This window comes from Hydra viridissima, unplaced genomic scaffold, assembly GCF_058129835.1.
Source record: "Hydra viridissima isolate aposymbiotic clone 2 unplaced genomic scaffold, HvirCarnegie_v1 scaffold_3, whole genome shotgun sequence".
In the NCBI taxonomy this organism is placed as follows: Eukaryota; Metazoa; Cnidaria; class Hydrozoa; order Anthoathecata; family Hydridae; genus Hydra; species Hydra viridissima.
The window spans coordinates 2924611-2941462 of NW_028324302.1; the positions used below are offsets into that span (position 1 = coordinate 2924611).

At 35.3% G+C, this 16852-nt stretch overlaps 1 protein-coding gene across 1 annotated transcript; it reads left to right on the forward strand.

The window, feature by feature from the left end:
- The first annotated feature begins 7825 nt into the window (after positions 1 to 7825).
- LOC149890600 (uncharacterized) lies at positions 7826 to 9658 on the forward strand. Its single transcript, XM_090081939.1, has 2 exons — positions 7826 to 8069; positions 8403 to 9658. The coding sequence occupies exons 1-2, from the start codon at positions 7826 to 7828 to the stop codon at positions 9656 to 9658; spliced, it is 1500 nt and encodes a 499-aa protein (XP_089938065.1).
- Positions 9659 to 16852: the final 7194 nt, after the last annotated feature.

Here is a 16852-nt window from a genome sequence, read left to right on the forward strand (position 1 = left end):
ATTTTTTTGAAATTTCATTAATAACGCATTCAGGGCTTACGTTTAATTCCTCAATTTTGTTTTGAATGTTAAACAAATTAAGAATAACTTCCTTTGGCAATTTCTTCTCGAACGAGTTTTTGAGTATTTTATATTCCGGTTGAAAAAGAGATTTTCCAAAGACTTGCAAATGGTTATAATCCAACCATCCAGGTCTGAGCAATAAATTGAGTAGCAACGTTGTTTTTCCACATCCGGATTTCCCAATAATGATTCCGCGTATACTTCTAGGCAAAAGCTTGTTGTTTTTCCTTTTGCTTTTATTTACATTCCATGACAAATCAATCACTTCCATTTTTTATTATGTTGAATAAAAAAAAATGTATTGTGTCAAATGCAAAAGAATAACAGAAACGAACAACATATACCATTCTATAAGCAAAAGCAATAGAAATATGCTTAAAGGAACTTGTGCTGTCTGCGGAAGAGGTAAATGCAAGTTTGTTTCTGCGAATGAAGTCAATGGAGGAGACTTGGTGGAATCGATCAACAATTTTTCAAAAAAAATAAAGCTTCCATGGGCAAAGTTTCCAGGAGAAATGCACATTCCAGGGATGAATTTTGCAGGACCAGGAACCAATTTAGACAAAAGACTCACATCCACCGATATGTATCAAGATTGGAGCAAACCAGTAGATCGAGTGGACAATGCAGCATACCATCACGATTTAGCTTATAAATATTTAAACGACGTTAAAAGCAGAAATGTAGCAGATCAAATGATGCTTGAAGAAATGAACTCCATTCCAAACCCCACTCAAAAAGAGATTAACGAAAGAAAACTGATCACTCCCATCATCAAAGCCAAAGCTAAATTCGGATTAGGTCTAAAAAAAAAGCACCGGAGAACCTGAAATGGACGGATCAACTTGCAAACGAGCTTCATAAACCAGCCATTCGTCATTTTAAAAGAAGAAAAGTGTTTGTTAACGACATGGATGAAATATGGGCTGCAGATTTGGTTGACATGAAATCGTTTTCAAAATTCAACAACGGCGTAAAATATTTGCTCATGGTGATCGACGTGTTTTCAAAGTATGGATGGATCGTTCCGTTAAAGAGTAAAACTGGAGTTGATGTAGCTAACGCTCTAAGAAAAATATTTGAGGAGAGAAAGTGTACAAAGATGTGGGTGGATAAAGGTAAAGAGTTTTATAACAAGCATGTACAAGCTCTAGGTGTGCAATTATACTCCACTGAAAACGAGGAAAAAAGTTCTGTTGTCGAGCGATGGAATAGAACGATGAAAGAGAGAATGTTTAAATATTTTTCAGCCAACAACACCAATAAATACATTGACGTATTAGATGAAATGGTGAAAAATTACAACAACACAAAGCACTCTTCCATCAAAATGACTCCAGTGGAAGCTAGCGATGAAAAGAATAAAGGTAGGGTATGGTGGAACCTGTATGGAAAGGATCAAACATTACCAGCAAAACCAAAATTTTCAATGGATGACAAAGTGAGGATCGTAAAAAAGAAGTCTCATTTTGAAAAGGGGTATACGCCGAGATGGACTGAAGAGGTTTTTACCGTGACAAATGTTCAGCATACGAATCCACCTACGTATAAAATCGCTGATGCTAACAATGAAGAAATACAAGGTACATTTTATGAACAAGAAATGCAAAAGACGCAACAAGACATATTCAGAATTGAAAAAGTCATTCGAAAGCAAAAGAACAGATCACTAGTCAAATGGCTAGGATATCCAGACTCTTTTAACTCTTGGGTGAACAATAAAGAAGTGATTTCTATGAAAAAAAAAGATCTAAAAAATCGTAGATTTTCATTATTCCGAAAAACGAGTTAAATAATTTTCTTTTCTATATAAAAGAAATGAGTTTTATTACAATTGAAAGTTTTGATGAGAGTAAATTATCAGTCGGAGAAATTTACTCAGCGACCAAACCAGTAACTTATCAAAAAATACCATTAAAATATTCTTATTCCAATGGCGACGCTCCTCTTGTATTACGATCTCCCATCTTATTTTCGTATGGTGTATGCGAGAATAAAGAACCAGCAACACAAAAATTGACTGGTTATTCCATGTCTTTTGTCTGCTTTGATGCTAAAAAGGGAAAGACAGAAGAAGAAGCAAAGTTTATTAACATGATGGAAAAGATTACTTTGTTCATTAGAGGTGAAGTAGATAAATTGTCAACCAAACTTAAAAAAGGAGGAAGAAAAAAGCAAATTAATTCAGAAGAATTGAGTATTTTAAAATATAAAGCTGAGCATCCTGAAGCAGCACCAGTCTTTTATGCAAAGACGTTTACTAAAAATGTGCAAGATGAAATACTCATTACTTCTTTATTCCATAGAAAGAAAACAAATCTTGATATACAAAATGGAGTTAAAGGAGAACGCAGTAATAGAAATTTGGTCAAATGCTCTGGACATGATTTTATCAACCAAAGATGTTATGCTATTGGAGGACTTAGAATTGAGGGGGTATATATTGGTCCTTCGATTGTGTCTATTCAAGTTAAACTGGTGGAGGCTGTCATCGTAAAAAATGCGTCTTTACCTCATAGCATGATGCTGTGTGAAAACTTGGATTTAGAGGTGAAAGAATCAGATGAAATAGAGCAGGATTAAAAAAATTTTTTTTAGATTCTTTGAATACATAGAATTTCACATGTGAAATTTTTAAAATTTTTCTGAATTTTAAAAAATGATCAACGTTGAAGGGATTGTACTACCGAACAAACCTCTTACCAACTTTCAATTAATAGAGGCTGCAAAAAAGCTTAAAATTAAAAACTTTAGAGGTGTTTTTGTGAGGGATGAATTGCCAGAAAAGACAAGAGTAAAAGAATGTGGCATTACCAATACGGGAGATTCGAGCACAGATGGATTTCATTGGGTCTGCTGGTATAAAGACGGAGACAAAAAATACAGTTTTGACTCTTATGCTCAACCTCCTCTTGTCGAGCTAGTTCATTATTTGAAAAGCCCTGTTTATTATAACAGCGAGAGAGTTCAATTTGGTGATACGTCTTATTGTGGTCACTTGTGTCTCTACGTCTTGAAAAAATTACAGGAAGGGGTGAACTTTCAAAGCGTTGTTAACACACTTTGGTGAAAAATTTTTTCCCTCATTAAAAAATGATTGACAAATTTGGAAGAACTGAATTAGGGAGGTATTTTTATGATCCTTATTCAGCAACAGCTATAACAGGTGATCTCTATGTCAGAACAGATGGAAACAGCACCATCACTGCAGATTTAGATTACAACTCTCATAAAATCATCAATTTGGGTGAACCTACCAACGCACACGATGCAGCTACGAAGAATTATGTAGATACGCATTCGTCAGGAGGAGGAACGGTGATTGGAACTACAGATTTGGATTTAAATTTTCACAAAGCCATCAATTTGAATGAGCCAACTAATTTGCATGACGCTGCCACCAAAAACTACGTTGACGTCAGCTCAAGTCAGTGTGTTAAAACAGACGGATCTAGCACCATCACTGGAATCATCGACATGAATTCACACAAACTGATCAATGTGAGCGATCCAACCAATTTAAAAGACGCAGCAACAAAAGGGTATGTAGACACCAAAGTCTCTTACAACGCTATTTCATACACCGACATCAACATGACAGCTCATAAACTAACTAATTTGGCTGAACCTACATCAGCTTCGGATTCAGCTACGAAGAATTATGTAGATACGCATTCGTCAGGTGGAACAGTCATAGGTACAGCAGATTTGGATTTGAACTCTCACAAATTGATCAACGTGACTGATCCAGTCAACGCGCAAGATGGAGCAACAAAGAATTATGTAGACTTGCTGTTGCAAAAATCAAGTCTGACCAGTGTCGTTCCAGGATCTAGTTTTACCAGTTTAGGTTTAAAGTCTCAGACAGTGGCAGCGTTAACCACTTCTCCTGTGTTTGCGTTTTCTGGAAAATCCGGAGTGCTGAGAAGATTGTGGCTGGCTTTATACAGTACCTCTGGCACAAATATTCCAGGTCAAGTTTTTATTCGAATCTTTACTGACGGAGAAATCAATGTAGGGAATTATGCAGAAACAACGGAAGGAATTGGAGTGGATCAAACAGGACTTGCTACCGATTTGCTTTTTTCACCATTGGGAGGAGCTTTTTACACCAATTCTTTGCAGGGATGCAACATGTTTAACACCACTTCCTTGGGAGGATATTTCACATTGGACATGCCTTTCAGAAACGACATCTCCATTCAACTCGTCAACAGAAATGCTACTGCCATCACGTATTGGATTCAACCGTTCATTTCCACACTTGCTTCCATTCCTGCGAGCATCCCTCTTTACAAGCTGTACTGCAGAACGTTTCGATATTTGAACACCACTTATGGCAGTGAATACGTTTTGCTGAACACCAGCGGGAAAGGAAATGGCGTGTCGTTGAAATACATCAGGATGCACATCATTGGAGCCTCTGGAAACTGGTGGGAATCAAGAGTTAGAATGTACGATGGGAATTTACCTCCAGGTAACAGCACTGTTCTCACTCCTTGGACACCGTACAACACCAACAATTACACGTATTTTCCAGGATATGACGGTGACAGCACATGCATCTTTTCCTCTTCTGGATTAGAAGATTTTTATTTGTCGTCATGGAACGGCTCAAATTTAACTTCCTTCAACAACAAATCGACTGGACTTTTGTATCAATCCACTTCATCCATCGGTTCCACCACCACCATCTCTTTTTACAGAAATTTTGGAGAAGCAGATTCTATGCCTACTGTCGCAGCTGGTAGAAGACTCGTTGTCACGCTCAACTCTGGTGATGCTCAAGTCGGTCAATCCGGAAGCTTTTACCTTCTTCTAGGACAGGCCTATTATTATGCATAAAAATCACTAGTGATTTCCATGAATCCGCAAACGGATCTAAAAATTCAAAGAATTTCCATGGATTCAAAGAATCTAATGTACAGATGAAAGAAAAAAAATGAATTTTGAGTTAAATAAATTTCTTTTCATATAAAAAATAACAATGAGTATGTCAGATAATGAATTTTTAGAAGATCTCTATGAAAGCGAAGACGATGATAGTTCTGATGATGATTATGTTGCTGAGGATAGGCCTTACTGGTATATGTTGGTTAACCCTGATGATGATGATGACCCTGAAGATCTCTATGAAAGCGAAGACGATGATAGTTCTGATGATGATTATGTTGTTGAGGATAGGCCTTACAATTGGCATATGTTGGTTGACCCTGAAGATGATGATCCAGAGGATATACCTAACAATAATATTGAAGCGAGTGCAAACAGAATACGTCCTCGCAAAAGACTTATATTAGTTGACCCTGATGATGATGATGACCCTGAAGATTTACCTTACAATGAATTACCGAGGGAAGAGAGACGTATCCAAGGAGGAAATTATGAAACGAGAGCAAACAGAATACGCGATGAGAGAGAAAGAAATCAAGAACATGATATTATCGAACGACGACGAAGAATTGAACGTCCTCCGTCTGAAATAATTATAACAGAGCCTACTGAACCTGGTGGAAAAATTAAAGTTAAACTTATTATAAGGAGACCGTCTGTAGTTGAAATTACATTAGAAGAAAAATTAACTCTTAAAAAACAAAAACGATATGAAATAATTGAAAGAGGACCAACAATAATATTTAATGGACGCAGACAATAATCATTTTATTCTTTATATGTGAGGAATAAAATGATGTATTATAAAAATTAATTTTTTTGTGATAATAAAAATGGAGAATCATGTGCATAAAAAAAATTTTTTTAATAACGATCGAAAGGCTCGTCATAAATCATATCTTTTTTTCGACAAGTATTTGAAGCATCCTCCTGTAAAAGTGGGAAGTAAGTATGAAATATTTGCTCAAAAAGACATCACATTAAATAAACTGAGTCATCAGAAAATAACTTTTATGTTTGGAATAAAGCTTAAAAGCGGATTAGCTTTAGTGAATTTGAGGGAAAGCCTAAAATCAAAACTGGATTATTTCAGTCACAGCATCATACTATCAGAGTCGACGGATAATGTGATCATGGAAATTTACAATAACAGCAAGTCAGATGCCATTATTAAAAAAGGGGAAAGTTTATGCTTTGTCAATTTCATTAATGAGTGAAAAAAAAATATTTTTTTCGTTTAATATAAAATGGAATACAATCACGATGCTAAATCTAACGCAAAAGCGCATGGACTTTATCCAGTTCTTCCAACAGCTCCTGCAGATGATGGAGGACACAATTACCGTCTTCAAAAAATAAGCGAAGTCCAAAAAGAGATGGACAACGAGAGGAAAAAGCGAGTTCATCTCAGCAAAAAGTATCATCGCGCTTTCAGAATCATTTCTTTTGTAGACTCTACGTTGCAAGCAGGTGGCGTTGCACTTGGAGTTGTTGGAATTGGAACTTTGAGCACCATCGCTGCTGCTCCTATTGCGATTGCGTGTGAAGGTGTGGCTATTGGAATGGGGTTTTTATCCATTGTAGGAGGACAAGTCAACAAAAAACTAGCATTAAAAGCGGAGAAGCATGAAAAGATTAAAGTGTTGGCAGAGTCGAAATTGAACACCATCAACAGTCACATTTCAAAGGCTTTAGTAGACAACATTGTGAGCGATTCAGAGTATGAATTGATTTTAGACGAGCTTCAAAAGTTTAAGAGTCTGATGAAAGAAATAAGAACTAAAACAAAAATCAACATTGACGAGATAACTAAAGAGTCGTTGATCCAAAAAGGAAGAGAAGACGCAATAAAAGCGTTCAACAAAATGTTTAAGAAAAATTAGATTTTTCAACGGATTCGCAAGCGAATCTAAGAAATCGTAGATTTCCATGGATCTGCACTCGGATCTAAAAAACTAATTTAAAAACATAATTAAGTCTACGTTTAAGTTTTTTTTTCTTGCGTTTTAAAAAATGTCCTTTTTTAAAATACAAGACCCTAACAAGAGGGATGAACTGGTGAAAGAATTTGTTGAAAGAAGAAAAAGAATCTATCAAGATAGTTTGAATGAGAATATTTATGATGCTAATCTTCAGACGGATTTGAGCAAGCTTTACAAGCCTCTGATTGAAAGCAATGAAAAGATGATCAAGAGCATTGAAGAAAGTCGCAATGAAAAATCACTTCCAAGTTTTGATGAGACAAATCATTTAGGAGACATTTCATCCGTTTATTTAAATAGGTATAATAAGCGTTTTGTAAAAAGTTCTAAAAAAAGAGCTTATGAAATTAGTAGAGATGGTAAACAAATGCACATTGGAAAAATGGGGTTGGAGGTGGATGGAAATGATATCATTGTTGGAGGAGAAAAGTATGAAGGAACACAAGGTCTTTGGGAGTTGCTAACCAATCCGAACATTTCAAAAGAGTTTTTGAACAGCAGCGTTATAAGCAAAGAAGATAAGGATAACTATACAAAAATTCTTTTCCAAAGTAGATCTATTTTTTCAGAATCAAATCCAAACAGGATAATATCTTCAAGAAGTCCAAAATACACAGAACTTATAAAGCCTGTTTGGGAAGAAATTAAAAGTGAAACCAAAGTCAAAAAAGGCAATGGTGTGATTATTCTTCCAAGCGATCCAAATGCTCTTGTGGAAAATCTCAAATTGAGTATCGCTGCATGGCATGCTGGAAATAAAGAGTCGAGAAATGTAGCTGTTTCCATTTGCGATGAGCTGTTGAGACAGAATAGGATTAATAAAGACGAGTACAAGGCTATGATGACGTATATCGATATGAAATAAAAAAATCTTTGGAAATAAAAAAATGATCGTTTATAGAAATAGATATGTTAAGAAGCATATTGTAGGCGGAAGTGGAATCATGGACACGCTTAAGAATTTCTTGAGAAGAGCAGCAGCTTCAAGCGCTTCAAGAGCAGCATCTACTTTGGCTAATAAAATTGCAAAAACTGAACTGGGAAGAGAAGCCATCATGGCTACTAAATCTGCAGGAAAAGAGCTAGCTTCAACAGCCATTTCCACTGCTAAAGACGTAGCTATTGATAAAGGTAAAAAGACCATTGAGAAATTGTATGCCAAGACTGGAACTCCTAAAAATTCTTTTCATGGATCCGAAGGATCTAAGCCTCATGAAGCTGCAAAGAATGATCTCAGTCTTAAAAGCAAAGAAATTATTTCGAGCATTGTTAACAAAGCAGCGGCGTCAGCATCACCAGTTATGAACGAATATTCTATGTTTGGATCAGGATTGTCGAAGAACAACGCGATTAGAATACAAGACTTGGTAAAAAAGGGAAATGGACTTTTGATTGCATGAGGATGTAAAAATTTTTTTCTTTGATGTATAAAAATGGCAAATTCCGATGTTTTAAATTTTACAGAAGAGATTATTGTGGATGAAGAAATTGAGAGATTTGAGTTTCACGAATACGAGCCTGTGAATAAAAATATAAATGTGGATGGAGAAATAAGGATCAATATTGAGCAGCAAGATTTGTTCACGCTTCCATCTGAAGCCTACCTTTTGGTTGAAGGAAGACTTTTAAAAGCGGATGGAACTTCTTACGCTGATACAGATGTTGTTACTTTGGTTAACAATGGTTTCATGTACATGTTCAGTCAGATTTCTTATCATTTGTCGAATAACGAGGTGGAGACCATTTACGAACCTGGACAAGCTACCACCATGATTGGATACCTCAAATATCCAGTAGAGTTCCAAGTGTCTGAAGGAATCAATCAGCTGTGGCAAAGAGACACGACAGCTTTAGCAGATCTTGTCAACAACACTGGATTTAAGCAAAGACAAGACTACATCATTGCAAAAAGTGAAGAAAAAGGAACGTTTTCGTTTTGCATTCCTTTAAAGCACATTTTTGGATTTTGTGATGATTACGATAAAGTGCTCTATGGATTTAAGCATACAATTGCTCTTGTGAGAAAGAGTGATAGTGATGCTATTTTTAGAACAGCTGCAACAGCTGCAGGAAAAGTGGATTTGACTAAACTGTCTTTGTTTATGCCTCATGTCACACCCTCTGTAGTGGCTAGCAACAATCTTTACAAAATCATTGAATCAAAAGTAAATGTTCCAATTTCGTTCAGATCTAGACAATGCGACACCATCGCTGTTCCTGTATCCAATAACTTTAGTTGGAGATTAAGCGCAAGATCAGCTAGCGAAAGACCAAGGTATGTCATTGTTGGATTCCAAACCAATAAATCTGGAAGTCAAGAACTAAATCCTGCAGTCTTTGATCACTGCGACTTGAAAAACATATATGTCACTTTAAACAGTGAAAGATATCCTGCTGTTGATAACAATTTGGACTTTAACAACCAAAAATACTCAAGAGCTTATAAGGACGCTTCTAAATTTGACAATAGACTTTATGGAGTAAGCGATATCATAAGTCAACCTAATATATCTGCCTTAAACTATAGATACATTTGTCCTCTGTTTGTTTTTGATGTGAGCAAACAGGCTGAGAGACTAAAAACTTCAGTGGTAGATGTGCAAATAAAAGCTACATTTAATGCGAACGTTCCTGCAAACACCCAGGCTTTTGCTGTTCTCATTTCTGATAAATTGCTTAGATTTGAATCAGATGGAAGCAGATTTAATTTTGTTTATTGAAAGGACTCAAAAATAATATTTTTAAAATAAAAAATGAGATATACGAAAAAGGATTTGAAAAAATTGCTGAAAGAAAACGGAATTTCCAAAACGTCAAACAATAAAATGTCATTATTAATGCTTGCGATTGAAAACAACTTGATTGATAAAAACATATTGATTAAAGACGTGAAGGAAGATCGACCCGTGGGTAGACCTAAAAAGGATTTAAATCTGTTAAAAGAATAATAAAATGATACAGTTTTTTCCATTTTTTCTAGAATGTAGTATCAAAGAGACTGATATAAATAAAAAAAGACATCTTGAGCTTCTTGCATTTGGAAAAATAGGTGTGTTTCGCGAATCTGTTTACGTCACTGAAAACGGAGATTTTAATATTCCAAAAGAGTACAGTGATGAAGAGAGAGACAAGCTTTACCGACTTGTATGGAGTGGTGAGACAGAATATTCACGAATGGAAAAGAAAATCAAAGAGCATCTCAGTACTTGGAAAGTCTTGCCTAAAAAAGAAAAACTAAGAATGATTGACAATTATGTGCTTGGTTTGGATTGTGATTTCGAGGAGAAGAAAAAGATTTCTGGAAATCTAAAAAGCGCAATTTTAAATCATTCACTTGATCCTAATGATATTGTATATAAAAACTTTAGAATAATTTTCATCAATGACATAAATTTTAAAAAATCGAATTTGATTTAAAAAAAATCTTTACAAATAAAAAAGATGAAATATACAAGAAAACTTTTGAAAAATTTGTTAAAAGAAAACGGTGTTTCCAAAACGTCAGACAATAAAATGTCTCTCATGATGCTTGCAGTTGAAAACAATCTGATTGATAAAGATGTCATTTTGGAAAACTCGAAAGACAAGAAACCTGTTGGTAGACCTAGAATACATGAGAAAAAAGAAAAGAAACCTCTTGATCCAAAATATGCTAGACTTGGTTTAATTAGAAATAATCCTTTAAGTTTGAGAATAACTCATGTGGATACAGGCGAGGTGGTGGAATACAAGTCTGCTTACGAGACTCATAAAAAGACAGGACATAGCTGGCAGTACTTTGAATGTAGAAATGGAAAAGTAGTAGATGGATACAAGTATGAGATTTCTGGAGGTAGAAATTTTTAAATTTGATATATATCAAATTTAAAAAATTGAAAATGGCTTAAATAAAAAATCTTGTGTTAATAAAATGGAAAACAAAACGGTGAAAGAATTAAAAGAAATTGCTAAAGAGCAAAAAATAAGAGGATACTCTAAAATGAGAAAAGGAGAACTTATAATGGTTTTACAACCTCCTAGAGTTGTCTCTGCTCCTGCTGCTTTTCGTAGACCTACTGTGGTAAAGCCTCCTATTGCTCCGAAACCAGCAATCATTCCACCAAGACCTGTAGTAAAACCTCCTATTGCTCCGAAACCAATTCATTTGCAAAAACACATCCTTGATGAACCTGTTTCAGATTTAACACCTGTCATAACACCAAAACCAGTCATTCCACCTAGACCTTCATTTTTTTCAAGTCTGAAGGCAACTACAAAAAGTGTGGCGTCCTATGTTAAAACTAAGTTAAATGATGTTAAAGAATGGGTGGAGCCTTACGTTCCCGAAGTAGTCAAGAATCAGGTAAGCAAAGCAGTGAACAAAATCGATGAAAAGATAAAGTCTATCAAATCGCTTGTATCAAAAACAGAGTATAAACAACCTGCTGTAAAACAACCTGTGGTAAAACCAATTAAAGTAAAGTTTAAAATGACTGAACATTCGGCAGAGGGTTCTGTAAGACAATTTTCTTATAGACCTTCTTCTCGATATAACGACCTTGCAACCTTTTTTAATTTGGTGAGAGAGTCTGCCATTCAAACCATGGAAGGGGAAAGAAATACAAAGGTAAGAATTGTTTTAACGTGTGAAATGAAATCTGTAAGCATGATGACTGGTGAAGAAGTGACTCGGGAAGCAAGCTTTTCATCAAGATCGGAGATTATTCTAGCGACTACGGATGTAAGAGAGCTCATGGGTGAAATGGAAGAAAAAGTCTTGGAAAATAGTGTTAAATACAATGCCTTAGGATCTAATAGTATCCTATCTAAGATTTTAAGAATGGACATTAACTTTACTGATTACGAACCTATCAGCGGTTCTTCCTATATTGAACTGTCTAAAGAGCTGAAAGACAAAAAGGCGATCATCAACATGGAAAACAAGGACGATCAATGCTTTAAATGGTCAGTCACTCGAGCGTTGAATTTAAAAAATAGAGACAACGAAAGAATTGATAAAGACTTGGTTCTAAAATCAGAAGAACTGAATTGGGAAGGAATAGAGTTTCCTGTCAAGCTTAATAAAATCAATAAGTTTGAGAAAAATAATCCAGACATTAGCATCAACGTCTTTGGGTATGAAAATAAAAAACTTTACCCTTTGAAAATATCTGACTTTGTAGATCGAAAGCACTGCATTGATTTGTTGCTTATTTCAAACGAAGACACTGACCATTACTGTCTCATTAAAAGTTTGAGTCGATTATTATCTACACAAACATCAAATCATCAGCACAAAATGTATTATTGCAGAAATTGCTTACAAGGTTATGACCAGGAAGAAAAGCTTCAACAGCATCAACCTTATTGCTATGACAACGATGCAGTAAGAATCGAACTTCCTAAAGAAGGAACGACCGTTCATTTTAAAAACTATAACAAGTCTATGAGAGTTCCATACGTTGTATATGCAGACTTTGAAAGTTTCATCAAACCCATCGAGGATAACACTGAATATAATCATAAAGAGTCGTACACCAGACAATATCAAAAGCACGTTCCAAGCTCCTTCTGCTATTATATCAAATGCTTTGACGATAGCCTTTACAAAGGAGAACCAGTCATGTACACAGCTGAAAGCGAAGAGGATGACGTAGCTCAAAAGTTTATAACCATGCTTGAATCCGACCTTATAAAGATTCTCGACAAGATTGATATAGTAAAAAAGAAAGTGGTAACGGATGAGGATGAAAAGAATTTTGAGACTGCAACTCTATGTCATATTTGTGAATCAGATCTTAACAGTGACAAAGTGTGGGATCACTGTCATTTAACTGGAAAGTATCGAGGAGCTGCTCATAACAAATGCAACTTGAATTATAAACTTCCAAAATTCATACCCATCATTTTCCATAATTTGTCCGGTTATGACAGTCATTTGTTCATCAAGAAATTAGGTGGAAAGCTCAATTGCATACCCAACAATGAAGAAAAATATATCAGCTTCTCTAAACAAATCAAAGTGAGAGAATTTATTAATAAGAAAGGTAAACTTCAGGAAGTATGGAAAGAGCTAAGGTTTATCGACAGCTACAGATTCATGAGTTTCAAGTTAGAAGATCTAGCTAAAAATCTAAACAACGACCAATGCAAAAACGTTGCTCAATATTACTCTGGAGAAAAGTTTGATTTATTAAGAAAAAAAGGTATTTACCCTTATGACTGGGTAGACTCGATTGAAAAGTTCTCCGAAACGCAATTACCTCCTATTGAAGCGTTCTATTCCAAACTGAATGATGAGGGAATAAGCTGTGAAGACTATGCGCATGCGCAAAACGTTTGGAATGTATTTGGATGTAAAACGTTTAAAGATTACCAAGAACTGTACAACAAGTCAGACGTGTTGATACTTGCTGATATCTTTGAAAATTTCAGAGACGTGTGCCGTACCTATTACAAGCTTGATCCTGCTTGGTATTACACCTCACCTGGTTTGGGTTGGGATGCCATGTTAAAACTAACTGGAATTCGGTTAGAGCTTCTGTCTGATATTGATATGCTTAATATGATAGAAAAAGGGATACGCGGTGGAATTTGCATGATCAGCAAACGACATGGAACTGCTAACAACAAATACATGAGTGATTATGATCCTTCACAACCTTCGAAATTCATTCAGTATTTAGACGCAAATAATTTATATGGATGGGCTATGTGTAAGCCTCTTCCTTTTAGAGGATTCAGATGGATGACTGAAGAGGAGCTCGCTAATTGGAAATCCATGCCTTGTATTCTCGAAGTGGACTTGGATTATCCTAAAAGTCTACACGATTTACACAACGACTATCCTTTAGCTCCTGAAAGACTAAAAATTAATAAAGTGGATAAGCTCGTTCCTAATTTAAACAACAAAGAAAAATACGTCATTCATCATGAAAACCTAAAACTCTATGAACGACTTGGATTGATCACTACTAAAATTCATCGAGGTGTCACCTTTGAAGAAGAACCCTTCATGAAACAATACATCGATCTCAACACTGGATTAAGAGCAAAAGCTAAAAACGAGTTTGAAAAAGAATTTTTTAAACTCATGAATAACTCTGTCTTTGGAAAAACCATGGAGAATATTCGAAAGCATGTTGATATTAAACTAATCACCACAAGAAAAGAAGTCTTGAAATTGTCAAGAAAGTCTAATTATGATAGAAATACCATTTTTGATGAAAACCTTACTGCAGTTCATATGAAAAGAACAAAACTCTTTTACAACAAGCCTGTTTACTTAGGACTAAGCGTTCTAGACATAAGCAAAACTTTGATGTTTGATTTCCATTACAACTATATCAAACCTAAATACGGAGATCGCGTGAAACTACTCATGACTGACACTGACTCGCTCATCTATGAAATCGAAACGGATGATTTTTATCAAGACATTTCTAGCGATCTTGAAACCAAATTTGACACGAGCAACTTTTCTAAAGACCATCCTGCTATTGAAAACGCTGGGTTTAAAGTAGGGTTAAATAATAAGATTATAGGTATGTTCAAAGACGAGGCTGGTGGAAAAATAATTAAAGAGTTTGTTGGACTTCGTCCTAAGCTCTACTCTTACAAAACCTATGAAAAAGAAGAGAAAAGATGCAAAGGGGTTAAAAATAAAGTCGTTCAAAAACACATTACTCATCAAGATTATAAAGACTGCTTATTCAGTGGAAATGAAAAGCTTGCAGCTATGAACGTTATCCGATCACATCAGCATAACATTTACACCGAAGAAATCAACAAAGTCGCACTCAGCGCTAACGATGACAAAAGACACATCTTGCAAGACGGAATTCACACGCTAGCCCTTGGACATTACAAACTAAAACCGTGCTTTACATTTATGGACTATGATCAACTCTTCGGACATGATGATGACAAAAGACACATCTTGCAAGACAACATTACGATAGGCATTCAACCTTGTTTTAATTTTATGGACTATGATCAACTCTTTGGCTCAGAACACGAGGTAGAGACAGATGCAAAAAGCTTGATCGCAGAGTGCAGAAAGATTATCGAGGAAAACAAAGAAATTTCAGGTAAGTCAAAAAGCTTGATCGCAGAGTGCAGAAAGATTATCAACGAGACAAAAAAAAGGTAAGTCAACAAAACAAATAGCAATGCGACAGAATTCATGATGACAGAAAATTAAAAACACGACGCCATCTTGAATTTCCTTAAGTATAGAAAGTATCAATGTAGTATTAAGAAATGTCAATGCGCCAGAATCGATATTGTGTCTTGAAAACTGTCAATGCATATAAAAAAATGTCAATGCGCCAGAATCGATATTGTGTCTTGAAAACTGTCAATGCATATAAAAAAATGTCAATGCGCCAGAATCGATATTGTGTCTTGAAAACTGTCAATGCATATAAAAAAATGTCAATGCGCCAGAATCGGCAAGTCATAGTAGTAGCCTTTTTCATCAGACATATTTTTGTGTGAACTAGATAGAGTTTTTAACGCTGATTTCAAACCTGCTTTAGTTTTTCTGTAGCACGTCTAGTTTTTTCGATGAGATAAACTATTTTTCGCAGTTTTTAGTGACTTTGTTAAAATTTAAATAATATTACTTCTCATTTCAGATTTTTTTTTCCTGACTATAAATTTAATTAACAACATGCCTAGAACATGTAAAAATTATCCAGCATTTACAGCTTCGGGAATCATTTACAGCTTCTGGACAATGACTCAAAATTATGAATAACCTAATAAAAATCTACAAATTATATTTTGGATCTCCACTAGGCGATCAGAACAAATCATGGGCTCCGCAGATTATTTGTACTTCGTGTTCTAGTGGTTAACGTAATTGGCTCCATAAGCGAAAGGCTTCACTTCCATTTGCTATACCCATGATATGGAGGGAACCCAAGGATCACCTTACTGATTGCTACTTTTGCAGCATTAATGGCTTTTCGGTCAAAAATAAGCACAAAATTGTGTATCAAAACTTGGATTCAACCTTTAGACTAGTTGCTCATGATGTGTAACTGCCTGTTCCAGTCCCTCCATCGGATGGACTTCAGTCAGTTAAAGATGAAACAGATTTTAATATTTTTACAGACAATAGTGATCAAGGTTTTAGGGATTTGGACTACACCGTTGATTCTAATGTATAAGACCAGAAACCTCTAACCAAGATGAGCTCAATGTTTAGTTAGAGACTTATCTCTGTCAAAAGAAAAAGCCGAGTTTTAGCATCTAGATTTCAGCAGAAACACCTACTTGGAATAGGCGTAAAGGTATGCCAATATCGAAAACGTAATCTTGACTTATCTAAGTTTTTTGTTGTTGATGACCAATTGTGTTATTACAATGACATCAAGGGACATTTTTATCGCAGTCCCACAAAGCTTCTAAATGGCGCTTTTTTATTGAGTCTTCAAAATGGAGTTTGAAAAATGTGCTATTACATAATGGAAATCAAAGACCTTGCATACCAATTGCACATTTTATGCATTAAGTGAAACACATGAAAACATTAGATTATTACTCGAAGCAATCAATTAAAAACCTCATCACTGGAATATCTGTGGTGATTTAAAAGTCATTAGAATGTTAATGGAAATGTAAGCAGGGTTAACATAACTCTGTTGTTCCCTGCGCCTGTGGAACAGCTGTGCTACTATAGAACATTATGTCAAACGTGACTGGCATCAAAGGGATGAGTGTAATCCAGGAAGAAATATATTCTAATTATTCCTTTGGTCGAACCTCAGAAAATTCTCTTATCCCCTCTCCATATTAAGATTAGCTTAATGAAGAGCTTTGTGAAAGTAATAGGAAAGACTAATTCTTTAGGATTTCATTGGTAAACAAATTTCCAAAAATCCTCGCAATAAAACTAAAGGAGAGAATCTTTGTTGGGCCGCAGATTC